The sequence below is a fragment of the Bombyx mori genome, chromosome 6 (genome assembly GCF_030269925.1).
Source record: "Bombyx mori chromosome 6, ASM3026992v2".
In the NCBI taxonomy this organism is placed as follows: Eukaryota; Metazoa; Arthropoda; class Insecta; order Lepidoptera; family Bombycidae; genus Bombyx; species Bombyx mori.
This window is the reverse complement of record NC_085112.1, coordinates 8,787,247-8,806,906: the sequence shown is the minus strand read 5'-3', so window position 1 is coordinate 8,806,906 and position 19,660 is coordinate 8,787,247. Positions and strand designations below refer to the sequence as shown.

The 19,660-nt window shown below is 36.4% G+C and overlaps 2 protein-coding genes across 2 annotated transcripts; one reads left to right on the top strand and one right to left on the bottom strand.

Annotated features, from left to right (window-relative positions):
* Positions 1–103: 103 nt before the first annotated feature.
* Positions 104–2,214, bottom strand: LOC101746261 (glucosidase 2 subunit beta-like). The gene has a single exon (NM_001309568.1). It carries the CDS (start codon positions 2,089–2,091, stop codon positions 520–522), a length of 1,572 nt encoding a protein of 523 aa, NP_001296497.1. The 5' UTR covers positions 2,092–2,214; the 3' UTR covers positions 104–519.
* A 3,864-nt stretch (positions 2,215–6,078) lies between these two features.
* Positions 6,079–16,650, top strand: LOC101735663 (splicing factor 3A subunit 3). Its single transcript, XM_004930562.5, has 11 exons — positions 6,079–6,516; positions 10,197–10,244; positions 10,315–10,473; positions 10,896–10,968; positions 11,086–11,177; positions 11,355–11,576; positions 11,728–11,888; positions 12,091–12,216; positions 12,680–12,872; positions 16,002–16,203; positions 16,459–16,650. The coding sequence occupies exons 1-11, from the start codon at positions 6,421–6,423 to the stop codon at positions 16,590–16,592; spliced, it is 1,506 nt and encodes a 501-aa protein (XP_004930619.1). The 5' UTR covers positions 6,079–6,420; the 3' UTR covers positions 16,593–16,650.
* Positions 16,651–19,660: the final 3,010 nt, after the last annotated feature.

Genomic DNA, 19,660 nt, shown 5'->3' with positions numbered 1-19,660 from the left:
ACTGTGGTGTTATCTATTTTTATCGGCCTTAATTGAGAGTAAAGCAAAATGTTATACTTTTATCTTTTGAATAGTAGCCTGCCATTAATTTAAAAACAATATATAAACACACCAAAACAATAAATTTATTGAAATAGTGATCACATTATGTTCATTATGCCATTATATTATTTGAAACTAAAACAGCCTTGCATTTGAGGAATGTAAAAATAATGATTTATACACCGGAGTCTTGACTCCCAAAATCTTTAACTTAGGTATAACTATGTAGATTGTGAAAATGATTACAACATTTAGAACATTAAAATATGATTTTCTTTTTAATAATTTTTTTCTACTTAAACTACTTGAGTTACTCTAGTTTCTTTTGATCAAAATGAAAAGAAAACATTCATAATTAATTGTAATGCCAGTTAACATTTCACCTAATGAAAATTACAACTTTTCACAAATATTCCGTGTTAAACACAAAAAAAAGTGAGAAATGCACTGAAAACATATAAACTATTTAATAATAAATTAAAGTTCATCATGTGATGTATGCTCTTGTGATGTGCTAGAATCATCACATGCAGCAGGAGTGCTTAATTCCATTTTGTATTCACAACGGAAAGGTTCAGTTACTGATGTGATCTTTGTTTCCAAGTCACAGTTGACATTAACAGTTGTTGTTCGACTTGGACCATTCCAGCAAGCAATTCCATTTGTGTATTTCATCACAGAGTATTTATTGTTTTCAGGACCTGCCCATTCTCCCCAATTACCAAGACCTACCTCCATACCACCATTCTTGGATTTTTGTGTTACCTTCTGGAACATACACAGTTTGTATACATATTCTTTGTCTTCATATTCAAAGCAATCACCATCCAAGGAAGCAAATTCCTGTTCTAGACCATAATCCTTTTCTAAGTTCTGTTTTATGTTTCTAATGTTAGACTCTATTTCTCTAACAGTTCGCTCAGCATCTGTGTATTGCCTGCGAGCTTCTGAAGCCTGATCAACAATTTTTTGAGTCTCATCATTATATGATTTTGACTGCTCTGACACAGTCTCATCTTCTTCATGTTCTTCTTGTAAATCTAAATCGCTATTATCTTCTTCATTTCCTTCAAAATCAGCATCCAATTCTTCATGGTTTTCTTCAGCTTCTGTCTCCGTGGTATCTGTTTTAGCATCCTCTGGTTTAAACATACCTTGCTCCATCATCAAAAGTGGTTTTAAGATAGGCCAAGTTGTGGACAAGAATGCATCTTTATCTACTTTTTCATCACCACCCAAGAACATCTTTACTTCATCATCATCAACTTGGCCATCCTTGTTCCTATCAAATACATTAACAACTTTGATTTCATCTATACTTAACTCTCCATCATTATTTGAATCAAATCTATTAAAGTGTTCCGTTGATTCTTTTAAATTAGTTTCTTTCTCTTGGTCTAATTTCTTTTGTTTTTCCAATTCTTCTGCTTCTCTATATACTTTCAAAACCTCATTTTCTTTCATTTCTAGATCATTCTTTAGAAGCTCTTTTTCAGCCTTTATTTTTTCTGCTTCAGATTTGTCTTTTTCAAGTTGTGTTAGTTGTTCTGCCATTTCATTTCGCTTCTTATTTCCTTTTTCTATGAGGTCTATTCTCAATTGGCTGCCTGCTTTATGCAACTCTGCTACTCTTTGAGCTTCTGCTCGGGCTTCTTTTCCGAGCTCTTCACAAATGTTAGTACAGGCCGTAGGATTAGCGTATTCATCTGTTCCATCACAGCAATCACAGACTCCGTCATTAACCCTGGAACTCGGCAAATTCTGAGGCCGGTGTCCGGCATTTGTACAATGGAAAACACCGTTTATACAAGCCGATGTACCGGGTTCATCGCTACCGTCGAAACAATCACAGTAGTCGTCATTAACGTAGCTGAAAGGTATTGTAGCAGTTCCATCAAAACAAGTAAAATCTTTTGTCGGTAAATAGAGAGATGCTTTAGACAAAGATACACCGCGGGGTCTAGGCACATCGGACTGGGCAAATATGATGACGGAACAAAATATTACGAAATAGGAGGAAAATCGGTCGATCCATGTTTTACAGACCATGGTTATAGTTTAATTAACCATAAACGAAATACCGGTCACTTAGAAATTCGCGACTTTTAGAATTATCAAACGTGTAGATATTTCGAAAAATGACAGCGCTGACGTGAAGCAGTGTTGTGCAGAGCCAAGTTACTCGATAAGGCTTGAATGCCGACTCGAATACGCTGTATGTACTAATGTACATAAGTATATGTAATTAGAGTTAAAGATATTGCTTTTACATAGTAGGTAGTTGATGAGAAGGCAATTTGTTCTTTCATTATAAACCTAACAGTGTCTGAAAATTACCCCTCAATTATTTGTTTGGGTTTGCGATAAGAGTATAAGTTTCAACTTTAATTCACCTGGAAAGTAAATTAACTTTAATACAGGACATGTCACATCAATTATATTTTGTTAGTTTCATGTGGTTAAATCATATAAGTTGAATATTGGTAAGTATCACAGTTACGTAAACCTGTCTACAACATTAAAAATGCTATCTAGTAAGGGTGGTACCGATATATAAGAATTCACTAAGATATTCGTAATACAGGTTGTATTCGTGTATCGGTAATCCGTCGAATTCTGATATGCTAATATTCCGTATTCACTTATTCATAATAATAGCCAACCACATCGGTCGGGTTGTATCTACCACAGAACACTGCTACTTCTAGCGAAGTATCTATCACACGAAAATATACTGGCATACGCCGTACATGTCCCGCGGATATCTGTTTATCACATTCATACTGCATGCGCTAAGATTAAGTGAGATAATCTACATGTTTATATACTGAGCAATGAAAATAAGTACATTTCGGTATGATTTTAAGGACTATTTTGTATTGCACTTTTTACATGTCAAAGATGCTCGTGGGAATTTTCAAACGCATTACTTTTTTATGTTTGAACCTTCATTTCTTGATTCTACTAAAGATTCTACTCAAGACAAAATAGTACATTTTCACATTTATTGGAATAAAATCGGTGAGCTTTATTTTCATTATTTTAATTTTATTTTCTGTTTCCTTCGAATTAGTTGGTTTTAAAACGATGATTTGAAAAACGAAAGTAGGTAGTTGACATTATTTACCAATTTCATAAATTAAAATATTTTTACACAAAACGTAATAGGGCCAGAACTAAATTAAGTGTTTTTACGTAATAAATTATGATGGCAATATATTTTTGCGGTGGTATTTAATTATCTTCTAAGAACTTCTCGAAATATAAATAAAAGTTTGATTTTTGAATCGAAATGACTTTCGAAACAAACGGTTCGTGGATTATAATATTATAACTGTTGTGTACCTACTATCCACCTCAGTACCGTGTCAGAGGTTTTTTTCGGAATCTGGAATACTCACTCTGAGCGACGTACCAGTCTTTCGGTAGAAAAAATAAAAAAGCTGATGTTTTTATGCACCAATAAGAAATAAATAATATTACTAACTTGTTGTTTATATTTATGAACAATGTTGACCAAATTCTGATTTAATAATAATGTTCATTTTAATGTACATAATATTCCTTTTTTTTTTTATTGCTAGAAGGGTGGATGAGCTCACAGCCCACCTGGTGTTAAGTGGTAACTGGAGCCCCTAGACATCTACGACGTAAATGCGCCACCCACTTTGAGATATAAGTTCTAAGGTCTCAAGTATAGTTACAACGGCTGCCCCACCCTTCAAACCGAAACGCATTACTGCTTCACGGCAGAAATAGGCAGGCCGATGCCTACCCGCGCGGACTCACAATAGGTCCTACCACCAGTAGTACTTGTAAAATATTTAGTATGAAGTCAAATTCCTAGATACAATATACTATTTATAATCATTTAATAACTAATTTATGTGTAATAACTATGATTATTAACGTATTTCATGAATACCGTACTAGGTTTAACTCGTTTACCCGTTTTATCGAAGTTTATTAAGATATCAGGATATATTTACGTATTAGTTAAGGTATTATAATATTACATCATGAATATATTCGTATTAGCTAATATTGACAAATATCGGTATTAACCCATCTTTACTATCTAGTGACTTATAGCTACCACTGTTGTACTGTACTAAGTAATTACCTACTTATTCACTGTAAAATGAAAGAAATTTAAGTGTCATAACTTTATAATATCAAAAGAATTTTATAATATAACCAAGCTTGAAATTCTGATGATTTATTTGAATTCATTGAAACCATAATTTTTTTAAAAGGATTTACTCTTTTGAAAACGTACGCGGTAATTTTCATAAGCGCGTTGCAGTGTACCGAATTTCTGGATCATTAATCTCGAATCAATGATTCGAAATTCTAATGCAAAAAAAGGCGAACTCTGCACATCACTAACAAATAATACCAATGGAGGGTAGAGTAGAACTGTGTAGGTATCTATATGAAAACTGTCCGTCGAAATGTATTAAATTAGGGTAACGCTACATTAGCATCAAGGTATAATTTCAAGGAACCGCCAAATATTATTAGAGAGTAGGTTTGACAGATACTTTTTCTAAATCAATAATTATACCATTCACAGATTACGAAATAAAATCACAAAAGGTAAGGTACACGTTTTCTTGTAATACTTAATTTTTTATGGTTATATTTACTGTAGTATTTTGTACACCGTAAGTTGTTGAAATTATCAATAATAAACGAAATTTCGTCGAAATTATATTATTTTTTTAACTCCGCATACTTCAGTTCAATGATTGCTACATTTATACCATATCCGTTGTCTACACCAGCGCGATTGTGAGAGGTTTTTGAACTGATTTATAGCATACAGCTGGACACTTTAATTTTTTCTCCCTTATGAGATGATTCTCCTTACCTCTTCCTTCTAGAACCAATATGCATGTCTTTAATGTTGTTCATATTTCCATTCGGAAATTAAAAAAAATATAATAATGATTATATCTCTAGCACTACATAAATGTTTTCATTGTATTTTATGAATGATAGCTTCGCCATGGCATGATGATTTAGATATTGCATTGCGATAAAAGGTATTTTTTATCAAATTATACGTTGTAATATTCTTCCATTTGCTGTTGTAGGCAGCTCATCAAACAACCCACCTGGTGTTGAGTGGCTGTAGTTGCTCATGGACTTCGGAAATGCAGGGACTTCGAAAAAAAAGCCGATGCCTACCGAGTTTTATCAAAGATCTCGAGACTTGTCGCAGTAATCTTATGGTTCAGTAAAACAATAAATAAAAACTAAGTTATATAATTAAGATAAATTATCTTTGTTACTATTAATTCAAACAGCTATCTGGTTTAAAAGACTTAAATCCAGGCCCTTAAAAAAATCCTAGTTGTATCTCTATTAATATCTATGATTTTTAGAACAGACAAGATTGTATGGGTTTAGATCTCTTTGCTTTTCCTAGTAAGGAAAAATTGTACCAAAAAATATCTATGCAGTGTGACCATATGTGGCAGGATCTTGCCATTTTGGCAGGATTGGACTCTTACACCGGTCACTCACATGCGCACGAATACGCAAACCCGCAAGTGTAGGACGACATTTGCAAATGATTATGCAAAGTTTTCGCCACATTCGTGGTTTTCCAAGCTGTGTCGGTTTTTAACAGACATCAAAGCGCGCGAACCGCGAACCTTCGCGTAGTCTCTCACACATTCGTTTGCCCAGTTGCGCCGACGATTGCGAATGTAACGGACGAATCGCCATTTTCATAGTTTTTCACGTCTACTGTGTAGCGTATCTTCATCAAAAGAAATCCCATAAAAACCGCATGGCTGTTAATGATGTCTGGGAAAGAATTCAAAACTCTTTTTCTCTTCAATGTTCTATTGACGAATTAAAAAGGAGGAGAAATTCGTGAGACATTCGTAAACAAGTGTAGGAGGAAGCGCAAACGGGTTCGCAAATTGAGTATGCGAACCCATTTGCACGGCCGCTAGGTTTGCGAATGAATGTTTGACGGCCTTTCACATGCGCGCAAACATTCGTACAATGTACGAATATTTGCGCGCATGTCAGTGGCCGGCATAAGGCAGGATCTATAGTTAAGAGATGGTCACACTGTATCTATGGTTTACGTATACATTTCATACATACTACTTCAATGAATAAAATATATCTAAAAAACGTTGATGATTTGATTCTTCATTATTGTTATTATCTAAAATATTGATTTCAATACTCAGTAACGTAAATTTAGTACAGTTGATTCAACTGAGTTGAAGCATATTTTGTATGCTACCATATATTTTCTCACATAATTTAAACTTCAAAATCATTAATCATTATTTTAATATTATTGTATTTTACAAGGTGATTGACATAAAACAATTTCTATAACCTTTAAAAATGGAAACAATTTTAGAGCAACAACGAAGCTACCATGAGGAAAGGGAAAGAACCATGGACGCAATGGTCAAAGAAATTCTTCACAAAAAAACTGGGGTAAGCCATGTTACATGATCACTGTAGATTGGATTTACCTAAGGGGTGCGGGTGCCTTATTGAGGTTAATAAATTAAAAACAGTTGCTTGATGTTAGCTTATTGAAATACATACACACATGAATACCCCTTCAAAGATTTTTTTGTTTGTACATTAAGGTGAAACTTAGTAACAATCACCTAGTACACCTATTGCACATAGTAATATGGTTACATTTTTTGTTGTATTTATTTTTTAGAAATGAACTAAATGTATTTGTTTAAAATTAAATGTCTAATTCTGATGCATTTAACATTTGAATGAACTGCTGAATGAATGGTACCTTTGTTGTATAAATTCAGGGCTGTTATCGAACAGATGAAACAATTAATAAGTTAGTTTTGTTATGAAACTACTAATTACAACTTAGATTTTTTACATTTTTAATGTGATCTGCATTGTTCCATCTATAACAATGTTTCAGCTTGATTTATTGTTGATTTGGTTTGTCCCATTAGGGACACCTTGTATGGTACTATTAGGCACTACAACTTTGTTAGTTTCTGTCTTGAAGCTATTCTACACACCAGTCAGAACTGAAGCCTCTAGTAGACTCTTATTTTGTGGCATTAATGTCTTAATGTACAAGTAACCATTTAATACTATTTAGGCTGTGGGCTTATGCATTATTTCTTCTTCTTTTTCTCCACCTTATCCCACTATGTGGGGTCGGCACAGCTAATTTTTCTCTTCCATTCTCTTCTATCAGCCGTCATCTCAACACTCACTCCTCTCTCTCTCATATCGTCATTCACACACTCCATCCATGTCTTCTTTGGTCGACCTCTTCCCCCTCTACCTTGCACTACCATTTCCATACATCTCCTAGTCACATGCATCTTCTCTCTACGCATCACATGTCCATACCACGCTAACCGTCCGCTCCTTAATTTGTTGTTTACCGGGGCCACTTTCACACTTCCTCTGATATACTCATTCTTTATCTTATCCATTCTTGTCACTCCACACATCCATCTCAACATTCGCATCTCTGCCGCATGCACTCCTCTTTCATGCTTTGCTTAACTTTCGTCGCCCAACACTCAGATCCATACAGCACGACAGGTCTAATGATCGTTTTGTAAATTTTGCCCTTGAGCTGAAGGGGCATTCTACGATCGCATGCTGTTGCAGAGACCTGTCGCCATTTCATCCAACCAGCGTTTATTCGATTTGCGACGTCCCGGTCTATGTTGCCGTCGTTCTGGAGTATAGAGCCGAGGTACTTGAAGTCGATTGGCGTGAAGTCTGAAGAACCACCAAAATCACAAAACATGTGCTTGGTTTTTGTTCGACAGATCTTCAAACCCACGTTTTCCAACCTTTCTTTCCATTTTGCCAATCTCCTCTGTATCTCAGGCCCTTCCTCTCCAACGAGAACAATGTCGTCGGCGAACAGCATACACCAAGGCGCCTCTTCCTGTATGTCCGATGTTAGGGCATCCATTATTAGGATGAACAGGTAAGGGCTTAAAGCTGATCCCTGGTGTAAGCCTACCGCCACACTGAACTCGTCGCTATTGCCAGCTGCGGAGCGTACGTACGTACTAGCTCTACCGTACATAGCTCGAACAAGCCGTTGGTATTTCCCTGGCACTCCTTTCACTTTCATGCTCCACCACAAAACCTCACGGGGAACCCTATCATACGCTTTTTCTAAATCAACAAATTGCATTATTATGTAATTACATATCATCATTATCCTGCCCTTCTCCCAGTCACCTGGGGTCGGCGCAACATGTTTTCTCCTTCCATACTCTTCTATCATATACCATTTCTTCGCTCACTCCCCTCCTACCCATATCGTCTTTCACACAATCCATCCATTTCTTCTTAGGTCTACCTCTTCCTCTAAATCCTTCCACATTCATAGTTAACACTCTCTTAACAACCTCATTTTCATTCCGTCTCATCACATGTCCATACCATCCCAAACGTGCACTCCTCAGCTTCTCTGTCACAGGTGCCACTTTCAGACTTCCTCTAACATATTCATTCCGTATTCTATCCATTCTCGTTACTCCACACATCCATCGCAACATTCGCATCTCTGCTGCATGCAATCGCCTTTCATCCGCCACTTTCGTTGTCCAACAAGCTGATCCATACAAGACGGCAGGCCTTATTAAGGTCTTATATATCTTCCCTTTTAGGGGAAGAGGGATGTGCGAGTCACATATGGTGCCCGTGACCTGCCGCCATTTCATCCATCCTGCGTCAATTCTGTGCCTCACAGTACGATCCAGTTCACCGTCGCTTTGGATAACAGACCCTAGGTATCGGAAGTCTTGACATACTGGCAAAGGTGTTCCGTCGAGGGAAATGGGTGTAAAATTGGAGAGACCGCCAAAATCACAGAACAGATGTTCGGTTTTCGATCTGCTGATTTTTAGGCCAACACTCTCCAACTTGCATCGCCATTTCTCCAGTATGTTTTGGACCTCGAGCCCGTTTTCTCCGACGAGTACTATGTCATCGACAAACAGCATACACCAAGGGGGCTCTTCCTGTATCTCCGATGTCAAGGCATCCATCACAAGCAGGAAGAGATAGGGACTTAGTGCAGACCCTTGGTGTAAGCCCACTGCCACATTGAACTCGTCGGAATTCCCCGCGGCGGTTCGTACATACGTCCTGGCTCGACTGTACATGGCACAGATTAACCTCACATACTTACCAGGTATACCTTTCTCATTCAATGCCCACCACAAAACTACTCTAGGTACTCGGTCGTACGCTTTTTCTAGATCAACGAACACCATATGCAGATTCCTGTGCACGTCGCGATGTTTTTCGCACACTTGGCGTAGTGCAAATATGGCGTCCGTTGTCCCGCGACCAGGCATGAACCCGAACTGGTTTTGGGTGATCTCACTTTCATCTCGCAATCGCTTTTCTATCACTTTCTCCCAAACTTTCATACTATGAGACATAAGCTTTATTCCCCGATAGCTGCCACAGTCTTGCACATCCCCTTTATTTTTGTATATGGGCACCAGCGTACTGATGCTCCATTCCGTAGGGATCACTTCTTCTTGCAGCAGCTTATTGAAGAATAAAGTCAGCCACTTATATCCGTCTTCTCCCAGTATCTTCCATACTTCCACTGGTATACCGTCTGGTCCTTCCGATTTTCCGCTTTTCATACTTCTCACTGCTTCTCTAACTTCATACATACTAATCTCATTCACAAATCCGACGTTCTCTGGCTTCCTATTAATCACTCTATTCCAGTCGTTCTCCTCATTCATTAATTTTTCAAAATATATCTTCCAGCGCTCTTTTATTTCGTCATCTCTTTTTTTCGTTTTTTCTCCTTAGGTACTTGTAACTGATTATGCATAATTAATAATTATGCATTATTTCTCTAAGCCAAAAATAAATATTATATATCTAACAGAGCTCATGATCGTAGGAATTAATGTTAGACTTGAGGAAATGTAATTTTTTTCTCTAATGTATAGGAAATCAGAATTGCTTCATGATGAAAGTATTTGCTATGGAATATATTTATTTTTGATGTAAACCTAATTAATACTTGTTGTTTTATAATTGTACACTGTATGTTATAGAATTTGAATTTTTTTTTGCATATACTACATACTATGCTGAAATATATTATAATGGTTATGTTTCTTCAGCATCGGGAGACTATAAATGCTGATCATCGTTTGAAGAATTTACATGATGTATGTATATACAATTAAATTTACAGTTTGTGTAACCACTAGTCTTTTAGCATATATTAATTGTTTCTAGAGATATATTGAAGCCTCTATAAGACTTAAAGAATTGTATGAAGATAAAGATGGATTACGAAAAGAAGAAATATCAGCATTGTCAGGTCCACATGAGTTCCAGGAGTTCTATTCGAGACTTAAGCAAATTAAAGAGTTTCATAGAAAACATCCAAATGAAGTGAGTTACAATAATTATAATAGAAAATACTTGTGATTTAGTGCATCTATTATGTAGATGTAGAAATTTTTACACCTGAAAAGTTATTACTTGTATAAATTTTGCATAATAATTTGATTAATAAACCATTTTTTTATATTTTGATTTAATTCATGTTTATGTGGGATGTGTGGGATACAAGCATCCTGACTCCCTTGCCAGAATGCAGCCAGTTGTTTAATTTTGCTAGCTGTCTCGAGGAGTGACACTTGATTGGGATCCAGAAAATAAATACATGAATGTAAAAGCGATGAGTAAGACAGGTTAAGGATCTATTTAAATTTTATGGGTCAGATTAGCACCCTAACATTTTTCATAAACACCTTCATCAGTACCCAATATATTTAAAATTTATTTCATATGCATGATGTATTCTGTTGTAGATATCTGTACCCATGTCTGTAGAATTTGAAGAGTTGGCAAATCAAAGGGAAAATCCTGCTGAGGATTACACAGGTATTTGTTGGAAATATTAAATATTTTTTGTACATATTGTCATCATTGTTGTTTTCAACAGAAGTTATGTTATTTTATTATTAATTGTATTAGAAAAAAATAATTATAAATTTTCAGTTCCTGTCGAGTTCACTGATGAAGAAGGCTATGGAAAGTATTTGGACCTACATTCGTGTTATGAAAAGTACATTAACTTGAAAGGTATTGAGGCAAGTATTTCATTGTTTTATATAATAAAAGTTATATAAATTATACAGTACAATGTGAATGTTCATATAGTTTATTTGGAACATATTTATATATAGTCATATATAGTCATTTAAAAGCCAGCATGTTGATTGTAGGATTTTAAGACCAAACCAAAAAGACTAGTATTTTTGTTACAGAAAGTAGATTATATTACATACTTGAGCATATTTGATCATCTCTTTGACATACCTCGTGAAAGGAAGAATAGTGAATACAGGAATTACATTCGTGCATTGCTCACTTATATGAAAGATTTTGTGTCCAGAGTTAAACCTCTTTTGGATCAGGCTCAAGAAATGGCTCTAGGGCATCAGGAGTTTTTAAAACAATGGGAGTCTGGTACATTTCCAGGATGGCCTGTAAGTATGAAATTATAAAAATATAATTGTGTACTTCATTTTATGAAAATAATTTTGTTTAGTATTATTATATATTGAATTGAAATTAAATTTTGAAAATAAATTTAGAAAATGATTAGTACTGGTAACATTGACATTTAAATTCTTGTAGAAAGAAACTGGTGGAGCTTTAACAAATGTGGGGGCGCATTTAGATCTGTCGGCTTTTTCATCATGGGAAGAGTTGGCGTCTCTTGGCCTGGACAGATTAAAATCAGCTCTTATGGCTCTCGGCTTAAAATGTGGTGGAACTTTGGAAGAAAGAGCACAGAGGTGAGTATTATATTAGCTTTTTTTTCGTAAGTTTACAACATTGTAACTATACTGAGACCTTAAAACTCATATCTCAAGGTGGGTGGCCGTATTTACGTTATAGATGTCTATGGGCTCCGGTAACTACTTCACAGCAGGTCGGCTTTGAGCTCGTCCTCTTATCAATACTATAAAAAAACATTTAATATTTTTTTTATTCTAGGTTGTTTAGCACTAAAGGTCAAACAGCCCTTGACAAGTCTCTTGTTGCGAAAAAGGGAAATAAGGCAAAGGCTACCACACAACAAAGACAAAAAGACATTGCTGCAATTGAAGCACAGGTTTATAGGTAAGTAGATTATTGTAGAATATATTATTCAATTACCAAACAATAAAGAATCAATATCCAAATCAATATTCAAAATAGTGTTGGTTACTAATTTTATAATTTACTAACTAAAACATCTAAGCAACATGCAAGGAATATAGTTTTTAGACTGCAGAGTGAAAACTGATAGATTTAGAAAGCAACTTCTTTGTGCAAGCGAGGCTGGAGTGGAGCAACGGTAGAGCTAATATAATGAAAAGTTGTACCAGAACAGTACTAGAAGGTTTATCTCTAACTCTAGGCATGTAAATAGGATACTAGGACTAATAGTAGAGTAGGATACAAATGCAATTGATATTGATTTGGTTAGCCATGAGGAAAAGCTTAATGTGTATACAAGACAGGATAATACATTAAGTGTAGGCTTTCTTTGCCCTAAAAAGAAACTAACATAAGAAGGTGTTATTTTGATTGAATTCCATAGGTTCGCGACTATAATAAGTAGTACACGAGCATCAACTATTGAAAATGTAACGCGTCGTGCTGCAAGAGCTGCTGGTGAACGTCGCGACGAAAGCGGTGACGAAAGTGATGCTTCTGCAGCACCAGACCTTGATTCAGATGATGATGAAGTGCCATATAATCCTAAGAATTTGCCACTGGGATGGGATGGAAAGGTGAGTTTTAGATTATTATTTGCTAAAGTTGTGAAAAACAGTTCGAATGTAAACATTACTCATGTATTAGTAAATAACAGGCTGATGGGGCAAGACATCGCGTCTATTCATATCAAATTATGCAACTATGACTGGGGTTGAGGTTCAAATGTTCTGATTTGTTTCATGTTTTATAAATAAATATGCATTGAATACATATGCATGAACTTCTTTGAAACCTCATAATTATTAACTGCATAATTCTGCAACAGAATTAGAAAGTAAATATGCAGGCGAAATTTTATAAATACCTAGTCAGGTCATAAGTATTGTCACACAGTAAAAACTTTTATTTTAGAATGCTGGCCACAAAAAAGTTTATTGAATTCGAATTTCGATTTGTTCATGAAAATAAAAATGTATACTTTTAGAATTTTACTCATTTTTAAATATGGAGTGGACGCTTAAAGAAGACCGTGTTGCAGTTATTGCGTTGCATCGTTGCGGTTACGCGCCAATTCAAATTTTTAACATACTGAAAAATTTGAATATAACCAAAAGATTCGTTTATCGTACCATCAAACGATACAATGAAGACTCTAGTGTAGATGACAGGTCAAGAAGTGGTCGCCCTCGGTCTGTTAGGACTCCAGCAGTGATAAAAGCTGTGAAGGCGCGAATTCAAAGAAATCCCAAACGTAAGTAGAAACTGTTGGCCCTTCAGATGGGGTTAAGCAGAACCACGGTGAAAAGGGTGTTAAATGAAGACTTAGGGCTTCGGGCATTGGGAGGCCATGGCCAGGTTTTGTGACCTGGTAATGGCGTCCCGTGACGCTGAGGAGCGTGAAAGGGAGTGGGATCCCTCTTCAGCACCTCAGCGCAGAAGGCGGGATGGCCGGCGCGGGCGTGAAGCTCCCGCTCAGCCCCCGTAGGGACTATCAGGTGGCGGGTGCGGGGGCGCCCGGTACTCGACTGTCGGTCCGGTGGTGGAGCGGTGCAAGGTGGCTCCTGTGCGCCGCCCACGGTGTATCTCCCGAAATGACGTCCTTCGGGATTTTCCCGGATATGAAATCCCGTCTTATCATCAGGACGGATACCGGCGAAGGCAGACTTTCGGCGCGCACTGCGGTACCGTATGTCTGGTGTAGCCGGTGTGGTGGAGCTCGATGGGGTTTAGTCGGTAGTCGTTCTGCGGGGCAAGTGCTTCGCGCGCCTTTTTCAAGGCGTAGTCTCTTGCGAGAAATTCGGGGAGGTGGAGGACCTTCTCGTCCCCCTCTTCCTCTCAGGAGGCGCCGGAGTCCGACATAACCCGGTTCGTTACCCCCCCGGACCGGGTATCCGTAAATGGATTCCCCAGCGTTAAAAAAAAAAAAAAAAAAGGGCTTCGGGCATATCGAAGAAAAACAGGACATCGTTTGAATGCTCGTCTAATGGACCTGAGACTGAAGAGATGCCGCGCTTTGTTGAAGCGGTACGCAGGAAAAAAATATCGGGAAATTCTTTTTTCGGATGAAAAAATTTTTACCGTAGAAGAGAGCTACAACAAACAAAATGATAAGGTGTACGCACACAGTAGTGAAGAAGCGAGCAACCGTATTCCGCGTATCCAACGAGGTCATTTTCCATCCTCGCTCATGGTATGGTTGGGAGTTTCTTATTGGGGCTTAACAGAGGTACATTTTTGTGAGAAAAGTGTAAAAACGAATGCAGTTGTGTATCAAAATACAGTCCTGACGAACCTTGTGGAACCTGTTTCTCATACCATGTTCAATAACAGGCACTGGGTATTCCAACAAGATTCGGCGCCAGCTCATAGAGCGAAGAGCACACAAGACTGGCTGGCGGCGCGTGAAATCGACTTCATCCGGCACGAAGACTGGCCCTCCTCCAGTCCAGATTTGAATCCGTTAGATTACAAGATATGGCAACACTTGGAGGAAAAGGCGTGCTCAAAGCCTCATCCCAATTTGGAGTCACTCAAGACATCCTTGATTAAGGCAGCCGCCGATATTGACATGGACCTCGTTCGTGCTGCGATAGACGACTGGCCGCGCAGATTGAAGGCCTGTATTCAAAATCACGGAGGTCAATTTGAATAAACTTTAGTGTCATAAGAATCTATGTTTTGTTAAGTTCATTTTGGTATATGAATGGTTACATAATGAATAAATTGTTTCAATTATTTTACATTAAACATGTGACAGAATTTATGACCTGACTAGGTATGTATGTATACAAATAGACATTAATAAGATCGCATAAACGGTAGATGCTGAAATATTTTGGCCAAATGTAATTACAGTATAATTTCACTAATTCAGTACTGTTAAAAACTGTTAAAAACCAGAGGGTGCTGGATTAATGGAATGTTCGGTTAAATCTGGATTATAGAGAAAAAATCATTTTTTTTTTTTTTTATTGCCCCTGTAGGCAGATGAGCATACGGCCCACCTGATGGTGAGTGGTTACCGTCGCTCATGGACTTCAGCAATGCCAGGGGCAGAGCCAAGCTGCTGCCTACCGCTTAATACTCTCCACAAGCCTCGTTTGAAGAAGGACATGTCATAGCGCTCGGGAAACACCGTGGAGGGGAGCTCATTCCATAGCCGGATGGTACGTGGCAAAAAAGATCTCTGGAAACGCACTGCCTTGCTTAACAACCTCTTCTCGCATGTTTAGAAGAATTATAACAATACCTTTGGCAGAAATGACGCTTTCTTCTGCCCATGTCATGCAGGTATTGAAACAATTAAATGCTTCATCTGGTTTAACTCTTACAGTTGTATTTAAAGGTTTCTTCTTCTTGTACTACTTCGCATATTTCTACATCTGTCATAATTTGCTCTGTTTCTTCGATCCCTTCTTCACTCAACTCAACTTCAATCCTCTTTCTGATAGATTTTGTAATCAATCGGCAATAGATAGAATATCACTTCAGGATCTCATTCTCCTGTTTCTTCTGTTTCTGATGCATTACATACGCATAAGCGTAGAGGGGCGAGGGAGGCGTGGACGGAGAGTGCCAGATTATTGGACATGTCAGTCTAGTGAAGTGCCGGATCAGTGAGAATATACTGTAAAAGATTCCAAAACAAGATATAAATAATTTTTACATATTCCATAATAATAAATGTAAGAATGGTATTTCAGCCTATTCCATATTGGTTATACAAGTTACACGGTCTCAATATAAGCTACAATTGCGAAATTTGCGGGAACTATACATACAAGGGACCGAAAGCGTTTCAGAGACATTTTGCGGAGTGGAGACACGCTCACGGAATGCGATGTCTTGGAATACCGAATACAGCTCATTTTGCCAATGTCACACAAATTGAAGATGCCCTTGCTTGTAAGTTAACGTTCTTAATTTGTTTCACAACTTTTTGTACACATCAAATTTAGCTGTATTTCTTGCCTTCTCAACTGTACTAAGGCTTATTTCTACAATTCGGCATTTGCTTTTGATAAACTTCATCATTTAAGCACCTCCGAAAAACAACAGTGTTAAAATTTATTCCTATAGTCATTATATTATTATTATAGTAAATACCAAATGAAAAAATAATTATTAAAGGTTGTTTTAAAAACACATACTTACTTTCAGTGTGGGAGAAAATTAAACAACAGAAAGAAACTGAACGTTTCGTGGCAGAGAATGATGAAGAATTTGAAGATTCTCAAGGCAATGTTGTAAATCGTAAGACTTTCGAAGATTTAAAACGCCAAGGACTTCTATAAGGAGTTTTTTCATGGTTCTTATTTTTATGATTCGTATGAAATAAATATTTCGTGTATAGATGTTGTTAGCTTTATTTTAAAATAAAATTTGCAATCTGTATGAACTTTGCGCCAAAGCTTTAGAGCCTTTACTGATTTGTGTTGTTCTACTCCGTCATCATAGTAGTCCTTTAGTTCCGTTCCGTGTTTAAATCGATACCCCATATCTGTAAAGAAAATATTATGTACTTTTATTCATTAAGGAATCTTTATCTAGACTTGAATTCCTTGATTGAATTGGAATTTGGCACCAATTATTTAAAACTTATGGCCTCAGTGTATAGATTTTGTTTTTACGTATATTTTATCTTGTATTGTCTTGAGGGCTGGGTGGACAAGCCACCCAAAGTTTCGAACATTATTGTCTTTTTTGTTTAGACCACGACCCCAAAAGGTGCTATACTTGAACGGACGGATGAGTGGACGAGCTCACAGTCCACCTGGTGTTAAGTAGTTACCGGAGCCCATAGACGTCTATAACGTAAATGCCGCCCCTTACCTTGAGATATGAGTTATAAGGACTCAGTATAGTTACAATGGGTTACAACGGCTACAACGGCTCCACCCTTTAAATTGAAACGCATTACCTCTTCACGGCTGAAATAGGCAGGGTGGTGGTACCTACCCGTGCGGACTCACACGAGATCCTATCACCAGTAATTACGAAAATTGTAATTTTGCGGGAATGCTTTTATTACACGATGTTATTCCTTCACCGTGGAAGTCAATCGTGAACATTTGTTAAGTATTCGCCCTGCATATTTCTGCCGTGAAGCAGTAATGCGTTTCGGTTTGAAGGGTGGGGCAGCCGTTGTAACTATACTGAGATCTTAGAACTTATATCTCAAGGTGGGTGGCGCATTTACGTTGTAGATGTCCATGGGCTCCAGTAACCACTTAACATCAGGTGGGCTGTGAGCTCGTCCAAACATCTAAGCAATAAAAAAAAAAGTATTTTATTACAAAAATTGGTACTCGCCTGCCGGATTCGAACATCGTTGCATCGCTTAATACGAACGTATCGAACATTTCGTCCTTTTTTAGGCCACGACGACTTTAATGAAAAATTTGATAATTATAAAAAATATTTTTGGCGGGAAAGCATATTTGGCGTTTTTCCGGTTAAAAACTGTAGTAAAGGTCGCTAATTAAGAGCTAAGCGTTTCACAAGTATACTGGAGTTATTTAATTTCTTCTCATCTAACATCTACAGTGGTGTATTACATCACCTCATTTAGTTACCTTTCAGTTTCAAATTTTTAAACTGCTTGCTTTCCATTTTATTTAACCATTCACACGTGGTGACGCGATGACGTGACTGACACACAGACGTGACTGACCTTTGGGACAAAAAGTTCTTACTGCATGGGCAGCGTTCCTTTTGCTTGTCTAATGGACGAATCAAAGGGTAATCAGCATAGAGTTACTATTCTAACTGGAGTGCTTACTTCGTTTGACATAAAAACTAAAAATATACTTTATCTCTATGGCTTAAAGTTTATTTTTAAATAGCAAAAGATGTAAGGAAAAACGGTCTGAAAAGAGAATGATTATTAAGTGGTGGTGTCCCTCTCGCACATTTTACAAACAAAAAGCAGTGTTGCTAGCTTAGAGGATTTTCCATAAAATCTCGGAATTTGGACCCCCGTCTTAGTTATCAAAAATGGCTTTTAGTGGTTAGTGGATTTTTTAGTAGCTTGGGCGTTGTTGAAAATTATTGAAAAGGTTAAAATCAATCCACTTTACAGGATTTTAAACATTTTATGACAATAATATATCTAAATACATATTATTTAAACGATGTGACTTAAACTTAACTAGAAAATATTGCGTCAATTTAGAATTTCCATCAACGTCAAAAATTAAATTGGTTCAACATAAACGTACAAAGTTATGGTGAATTTATTTTCTGATGATGACAATTTATTAAAATAAATTATATAAGAAGTATTGATTATATGATATATATTGATTTTTAATAGAACATCATATATTAATAAAGCTCATTAACAAAAAAAATATTGTTCTATATTAATAAGAACTCTGTTTAATGGAAAATTTTATGGTAGGTACGTAGATTTCTGATGGTTTTCATGTTGAATTTGGTGGGAAGCCAGATTAATTGTTGGCATCACCGAAAAAGAGCTATGAATGGATTAAAAGAAAAATGGCGTCTATTTACGTTTGTAGTGCGAAGTTAAAATGGCACTGATACAGCTTGTGGCTTGTTTTTTTTTCGAAAATCGTAAAAGTTTCCGTGTAATCATGGTGAACACTTTTAATATAAGTGGTTTTAAGCGAGAATCCTCTCCAGTTTGTGGAATATCCTTCCATATGTCAGATTCATTGATAAATTTTTACTAGTGTGAGCATATATTTTTAAAATGTGAGATATATTTTCTCATTATAATATTTAATACCATTTGTCTTGTAAATTGTACTTAATCTATGTCATATACTAAATTTGAAAAAACAATCGTGAAAACTATAATTTTGCAATGTATTTTTCATATTATAAGAGCCATCACGTGGTATTTCTTGAACTTTTTTTATTGTATTGAATAGCGTCGCACGCAAGCATGTATATCATTTGCCTGACGTTAAGCGAACGAGGAGGATCTTCTAGTAAATATGACTTTGGAATTTCTGGAAAATGTCCTTTAAAAAGGTCAAACAAGAAGAATCAAGTACTCAAACGCAAGAAATAAAAAATACCCCGAGAAAAGCAAAATTACGACAAGATGTTAAGGTATTGAAACAAAAACTTAAAAGTCGTGAAATAGTGATTGTAAATATAAAGTCGATTTTAGATTTATTAAAGAAAAATGGCGATTTTTAATTGAATTGAAATTTAAATTGCGAAATTTTAATGATACTCATGGTCCACTTAGATATTGATTAAAATAAATTATGTATTTCGTTGAAAAAAAAGAATTTACTTAAAAATAAATAGAGGAAATGTTATATTATAAGATTACAGAAAATTTACTGAACTTAATAATAATAATATAACCAATATTTTGTAAATA